The sequence below is a fragment of the Egretta garzetta genome, unplaced genomic scaffold, assembly GCF_000687185.1.
Source record: "Egretta garzetta isolate BGI_Z169 unplaced genomic scaffold, ASM68718v1 scaffold154, whole genome shotgun sequence".
NCBI lineage: Eukaryota > Metazoa > Chordata > Aves > Pelecaniformes > Ardeidae > Egretta > Egretta garzetta.
The window spans coordinates 2526737-2533910 of record NW_009259600.1 but is presented as its reverse complement, the minus strand read 5'-3'; the positions used below and the strand labels follow the sequence as shown (position 1 = coordinate 2533910).

The 7174-nt window shown below is 40.6% G+C and overlaps 1 protein-coding gene across 5 annotated transcripts in view; it reads right to left on the bottom strand.

The window, feature by feature from the left end:
• DPY19L4 (dpy-19 like 4) overlaps nucleotides 1–7174 on the bottom strand; it is a 32611-nt gene that overhangs the window by 20379 nt on the left and 5058 nt on the right. For 3 of the 5 annotated variants that reach the window (XM_009638346.2, XM_035893865.1, XM_035893863.1), the window contains 5 exons: nucleotides 6546–6636; nucleotides 4002–4123; nucleotides 3003–3148; nucleotides 1048–1171; nucleotides 338–472 (listed from right to left, as the gene is read on the bottom strand). In XM_009638346.2, the coding sequence (XP_009636641.2) occupies nucleotides 338–472; nucleotides 1048–1171; nucleotides 3003–3148; nucleotides 4002–4123; nucleotides 6546–6636 (618 nt within the window). The remainder of the gene's footprint in view (nucleotides 1–337; nucleotides 473–1047; nucleotides 1172–3002; nucleotides 3149–4001; nucleotides 4124–6545; nucleotides 6637–7174) is intronic. The other 2 variants (XM_035893864.1, XM_035893866.1) reach the window with 2 other exon arrangements.

Below are 7174 nucleotides of genomic sequence, written 5' to 3'. Positions count from 1 at the left end.
ATGAAGAGGCAGCTAGGCCAAAAAGGATGCATGACTGAGTATCATTCATCATTCTTTCAGCTTTCCAAGGATGTTTCAGGTCTCAGAAGCTTTGTTTAGCTTCTGACCCTTTTGTTAGGAAAGCGGTCCCAAAAACAGTAGTCCAAAAGAGAATGAGTTTAAAGCCATTTTATTCTTCCAATGGACATGACATGCACTTCAGCTGGACCTAGGCTGCAAGACACTCAAGTCACCACTCAGTTTGCACCCTTTGGGGCTCCTGAGCAGGATGCATGGCAGGCACCTCTGAGGCTGTATTTAAGTCCCCAAGTATCAGTAGGTTGAAGAGTTCCAATACCTTCTCTGTCTGTGCCAGGGTAAAGCTGTCTAGAAGAAAAAGAGAAACAGCCTGGACAAACAGGAGATAATGACTGTATTCCCACATCATCATGAAGGTATATGTTGAAGCACTCACCAAAAGGTAACAAAACTTCTAGAGGAGAAAAAGGAAAAAAAAAACCAAAACATTAATTTCATACCTATGCATCTCGGTCACTAAGTAACTGAGAGGTCATTAAAACAGAAACTACAGAAATTAATTATTATTTTAGGAAATAATTAAAATACTGACTTCAGACATATTTAACATATTCTCAGGTGGAAGAAAGTAATTACTGAAACATCCAAAACCATTTAAAGCCAATCAGAAGAGACATCTTTGACAGAGAGACAGGGAAAAGAAACTACCACCATCTTCTCCAAGCAACAGGAAGAGCAACAAAATAGTTAACGTAGTGAGAAAAATTCTGCATCAGCTTATTTTGAAAAGACAGCACACAGCTCATTACCACACTGTTCTCTCTGAACCCTCATGGGGGCATAACAGGGCAGGGCACGAGTCGCTTAGCAAAATATGCACATGCCCAGGTGAAATCCCAGTGGCTGTTTTGAAAAGAACAAACAAAACATCTCCTGTTTTCTGTCTAGTGGGGCAATAGTGACACAGGTAACTACACTAGAGCACAGCTCTACCAGCAACTCTTTATTAAGAAATTAATTTTTCTTTACCTCAGCAGAACAATTTAGGTTTTTTTTTAAATAGCCTGTGAGAGCTGCTACTTGACATGCAAAATATGGCAAAGCCCAATTTTCCCTTGATGGTATGGAGTAATCAATTCTTGTTGTATCTGTCCTAGAATAAAGTACAGACAAACAAAATTATTAAACATTTATGGAACAAAAATATCAAGGAAAGCCTAAATACCACTTCTAGTTATCAGTGTGGCCTTGCAAGCAAACTAGCCCTGTATTAGGTATACAGTAACACTGACACAATTTCGCTACTGATACAGGTCACAAATTTAGTATCAGCATGGAAGGTCCAATCTTTGCTTGTTTATTCAGTAGGTCTCCTTATTAGGTGGCGTTTATAGGACTGAAGCCAAAAAGCGTCTGCCTCCAGCCTTTTCTGACCCACCACAACACTGTGCGAGACAGATGCATCACGCGCTGCTTCTGCCAACCTGAACTAACGGAGCCTTCTTTGGCCACAAGCAGTGCTAAACGGTCTTAGGTCCATAGGCAGGGGACCGCTGCCATAACAGCAGCTTTTCACATTACGATGAAAATGAGCTCATAGCTGCGAGAAAAGGCTCTTTCGGTTCTTATACAATATGTTTTAAACAAGTGATTCAGGCAGTCGAGCACAACATACTTAGAATCCAAAGTAGTGCTCCCTCATAGCAGCAGCACCAGCAGATACTCTGTCTACAGGGAAAATTCTGCCCAGCAAAACAAGAGATTAAAGACGGATGGGGATCATGGGCCAGAACAGCAGCAGGGTCTTCTCATGGAATGACTTGACAGTATCTGCACAATTAGAGCTGTAGGAGAAAGTTTTAAAAAGTGCTAAAGTGACTTAGAAGCACAAGTCACACTTTCAAATGTGATCAAAGGCATCAGTTTCAGAGGTACACAGTCTTCTTTGTGTCTACTACGCTTTTAAAAAGGAGCCTCAAGCTCCTTTATCGTTTAGATATTTGAAAGAGTCACCTTTCATTTTTACCTCTGAAGCCTCTTACAGAGGCGTATTTGGAGCTTTTTTAACCACTGGACCTTTCAATTTGTTAACAGTGTTTAATCTTCTTTGCTATCAAAAAAAATACAGATTTATTCACCATTTTTCCTACTTTCCACTGTTCACACCAGCTTGATGAACACTATTTTTAGCTACTAATCACAGATTCGGTCATGATGACTTCACGCTCCTAAAAGACGCTTCCCAACAGTTCAACTTTAAAGGTATCTCTCTAACATTTTGCTCCTCCATAGCTCTTTTCTTTCAAGTGCTCTCAAGTTCACAGAAGGCCCCAGAGCTGCCTGGTGACAAACCAGGAACCTGAACACAAGTTCTCATTGCTTGAATGAGGCTCCCTATTATTGTGGTGTTTCATAAAGGGAAGGGACATTTTCTTGCAAGTGAAGAGTCTTAAAATAAAAAAAATCTTGAGATCAGGATAATCTAGGAAGATTCCACTTTGCATAAAAACCCACTACAAAAAGCAGATTTAAAAAAAAAAAAAAAATCAAAGACACTTTACAAGAAAAATGCGCTTGGGCATTTCCTGCTAAGCAACAGAACAACATTGCAATATTTAGAGCTGGCCACAGAGAGCAATTGTTTTACAGCAGCTTCGGAAATTTGTTTTCATTCTTCACCAGCACAAAAGCAAAAACTTCCCAGGAATGTTTTTGCTACATGGAATTGTATGAGAATACTCCTGTATTCATATACATACTTAAATCAGTTCAACTGGCAGTGTGGATGGTTTGGAGAACAGGAGGCCTTTCCATTAATAAAAGCATCCTGAGAACCAGTGCAGCTCTGGGAGATGTTTTGTATTCGGCATAAGAGCTTGCTCTCGCAATGAGAACACAAAGTTTAATAGAAAGCATTTCAATCCGCTCTAATATTTTAAAATGCCTTATTGACAAACTAGATTGTATAAAGATGTTTTTCTTACCTGTTAATAATGAACCATGCTACAGTCAGCATTCCTGCCAGCCAAGTCCCACTCATAACCCAACTGGTTACAAACAATGCAGTCACATAAATTCCCTGCAGTCCAAAAACTATACCAATGTAGAAATACACTGGCTCAATAACTTCCTGAAATTACAAATAAAAACGAAGAGACATAGCGGCAACTGAGCTGAAGCTGGAAATGATTACTATTTACTATTTGCATACTGCTAGTAGTGTGCTAGGTGCTTTACAAACAGGTAAGAGATGGCCCCTATTCTAGAAAAGTATTGAGCATGCTTTTATTTTGGGCTCAGGGAGAACAAAGCAGTTTGAATTAAGAGCACACTTCAGGACTCAGCTTGCTAGTGCCATGATTTTTGTATTTGCTTTAGCATGAACATTGTATGCGTCAGATTTAATAAATCTATAGCAGTGAGATATAAAGTTCCCAGGACTACTGGAAGAAGTTATGTAGGGGAGGAACTTGCAGAAGAAAAGAAGTGGCAAAAACTGTTACAAACACAGAGAAGCATACATAAAATAAATACACAATAAAGATAGATAAATGAGAGAGGATACAAGTATGCAGCGTAAGCAGAACAAAGCCCGAGTAGAGCAGAAAGAGACAAAAGTTTTATCTACAGAGATGCTTTTGCCTTTTATCTATATGGGAATAGGTAGAGACAGGTACCACTACACCAGATTTCCATACTCCGAAGGAGCTAACTTTCCTGGTTTTAATGGATAGCACAGGTACTCTCCACATTTCTAAGTGGTTTGCAGAAGTAAAGGATAACAGACAGAAAAGTTCAGTGCATATAAATCCCCAAAATCCTATGCCAAAGACTGATCAGAGTTGAGGAGAACCTGGACCTGGTAAGAGGCTTCACTCAATTCATTCAATAAAAATTGCATGTATTTATCGTACACAGCACAGAAAGTCTCATACACACACACAACCATAATGAAAGCACAGGAATAGGAGAAATGCACATACTTCGCTACCAGATGCTTGATATAAAACACTGGCAATCAACTCTGGGTACAAAGTCATTTGCTGGACTGCATTTATCGTCTTCAGTGATACTGTCTTATTGTTGTGTGTCAACTCATAAACACCTATAGACAAAAAAAAAAAATATTATTCTTGCAATCACTTACCATTGCTGTTCTTAAAAGAGGTGAAAGTGTAATCAAAGGTAAGGGGAAACAGATTTGACCATTAAAGCTACTGACTGATTCACCACTCCTAATTTTAAAGGAAGGAGAAATTTCTGTGCCAGATGCCATTCTACTTTATTGATTTAGCAATGAAGTTACTACCATTTTTTGATCTAGCCTTTAAACAAAAAGCACGGAACTAACCAGCTAAAGTGTAGTCTTTTCAGTAACATACTGATGCGGCCCTGGAACTAGCTACCTACAGATCACCTTCACAGGAGGTTCTTAAGAAGTGAGACAAAGACCTAACAGGGATGAGCAGGATGTATTAAACCTGTCTCCACAAAGAGGTCAGATATGATGGCCTCGTCACCCTTTTCAGCCCTGCATTTCTGAGACTTCTAAAAATCACTCAGTTAACACAACATGACTTTGTATGGGATTGAAATGAAATTGAAGCTAGCATACTTGAAGCATACATCATTCTGAAATATTATAATTTAAAAAATGATGTAATTACTTAGGACAATAGAGGGAAGAGGAAAAATAATCCAAATCAGAGAGAGAAAAAAAAAAAAAAAAGAACAAAACACCCCACAACAATGCAACATCCAAACAAGATTACTGTTTCCAACTCTGAGCACATCTGGGTGCATGGTCCTCTGCAGGCCAAATCAGGTCTTGCAGGACTTACAACTGGGTTCAGCACAGCTATGATACACCTTTGAAAACAGGGTGCCCCCATAATACCTAGTAGATACATGAGTCTACCTGTATGCAGAGGCAGCATGTCTGAATGAAGCAGTCCATCCAGCCACAGCAATCTCCCCAGAGATAATGAGGACCTATTATATATTGCTGACGTGCTACACATCAGCTGGGAAACTGTTCGACTAATAAAACTATACCTGCAAAGTTTAACTGGCTTTGGACAAGGTTTCACAAAGGGACTGAACTAATTCAATAGCTGACCGCTGCGAGTCAGGGCTGTTCACTCCCTCTTCTTTCCTGGAGTTCTCGCCCTTTCCCCATGTTAGCCCAGGTGGCCCTTTGAACTCACTAAGCTAGCATGAAAGTGTTCCATCTTCTTTTTGCTGCTTTAGTTTTCTGCTAGTTTAGGGACCTGGGGTCCGTGAGCTCCAGAGCAGGTGCACGATAAAGTGCAGGAGTGCAGAGGGAGGAGAGACTATTGCCACGCATTTTGTTCTCACAGAATCACAGAATGGCAAAGGTTGGAAAGGACCTCGGGAGATCATCTAGTCCAGCCCTCCTGCTAAAGCAGGTTCACCTACAGCATGTTACACAGGACATCGTCCAGGCGGGCTTTCAATATCTCCAGAGAAGGAGACTCCACAACCCCCTGGGCAGCCTGTTCCAGTGCTCTGTCACCCTCAAAGTAAAGAAGCTCTTCCTCATATTCAACTGAAACCTCTTATGTCTCAGTTTGTGCCCATTGCCCCTTGTCCTGTCGCTGGGCACCACTGAGAAGAGTCTGGCTCCGTCCTCGTGACATCCACCCATAAGATATTTGTATGTGTTGATGAGATCCCCTCTCAGCCTTCTCTTCTCCAGGCTGAACAAGCCCAACTCATGAGCCTTTCCTCATAGAGGAGATGCTCCCATCCCCTTATCATCCTTGTTGCTTCTCCTTCCTGTTGGTTTCTGTTCCCAGCACTCAGTGCTCATCAACATCTATTCATCATCATAGAATCACAGAATGTTTTGGGTTGGAAAGGACCCCTAGAGGTCATCTAGCCCAAGCCCCTGCAGTGAGCAGGGACACTGTTAACTAGATAAAGTTGCTCAAAGATCCATCCAACCTGGTCTTGAATGTTTCCAGGGATGGGGCCTCTGCTACCTCTCTGGGAAACCCGTTCCAGTGCTTCACCACCCTCACTGTAAAGAATTCCTTCCCTATATCTAGTCTAAGCTGTCATAGCTGACAGGATTAGAAACCTCTAGCAGGGACAGGATTGGAGCAGATCAACTCTTGACAGAAACTGTTCCATCTTCTGACAGAGCATGGCAAACAGTCATTTCCATCCCCCATTCCCAAATTAAATATCGATTATGCTTACATGGGAGAAAATCCACTATGTAGTATAGACAAACCCAACAATAACTTCCATATGGGGCAATTCAAGAGTAATATTAACCCTATTCCAAAGTACTGATTAAAGGCAATCTGCTGGAATACAGGATAGTTAAATATTGTTTTGCAAAAGGCACGGAAAAGTTAGGACAGCATTGCAGTTTTTAATTGATCTGACTGATATACCTATCTGAAAGTATAAAATCAGTCTCTTCAGTTTGCAGGAGTTTTTTACTGTCTCAAAGGAACAGGACTTTTCAAGGTTAATAAAACAAACGGGTTTTGTACCTCTTTCAAAGGAAGGAGCCTTTAGCAGTTCTTTATAGAATGAGTAATAAATGGCGCTGTCACCCTGAAATGTAATTTCTCGTTCAAGTTCCTAGGGGAAAAAAAAAAACCCAACATATTCACCTCCTGCAATCTCTTCCCATAGAAGACCATATATTTTCAGACAGACTGGTTTTGTAATACAGCACATGGTTATGACTCCACTGTACATCTTCAAAATATTCCACAAAACATTAATCTTCACAGCACCTCTACCAGGTATATAATGCTCTCTATAACTTAGCAAACATGCTCAGAATCAGAGCAACTCAAATCTACATCGTAAGTCAGCACAAGATCCACAGGATCCCTTCATATTCACAAACCTGAATTTCATTCAATTTTCCATACTTGACTAAATAATACATTTCTTAAAATAAACCCCAAAACATTAATTCCTATTGTTTGGCTTATGCAATCTCTGTGTGCTCCGGGTTTTTCTCCAAATGATAAAGGATGGCACAGAAAAACAAGACAAGACTTCTGTTAGTAGGAAAGACACACAAAATAAAGGCGGGAAAAAGAAAAAAAAGGCCCCCCCCCAAAAGGTGGGAAAAAAAAAGGCGGGGGGGGGAAAAAAAAGGCGGGGG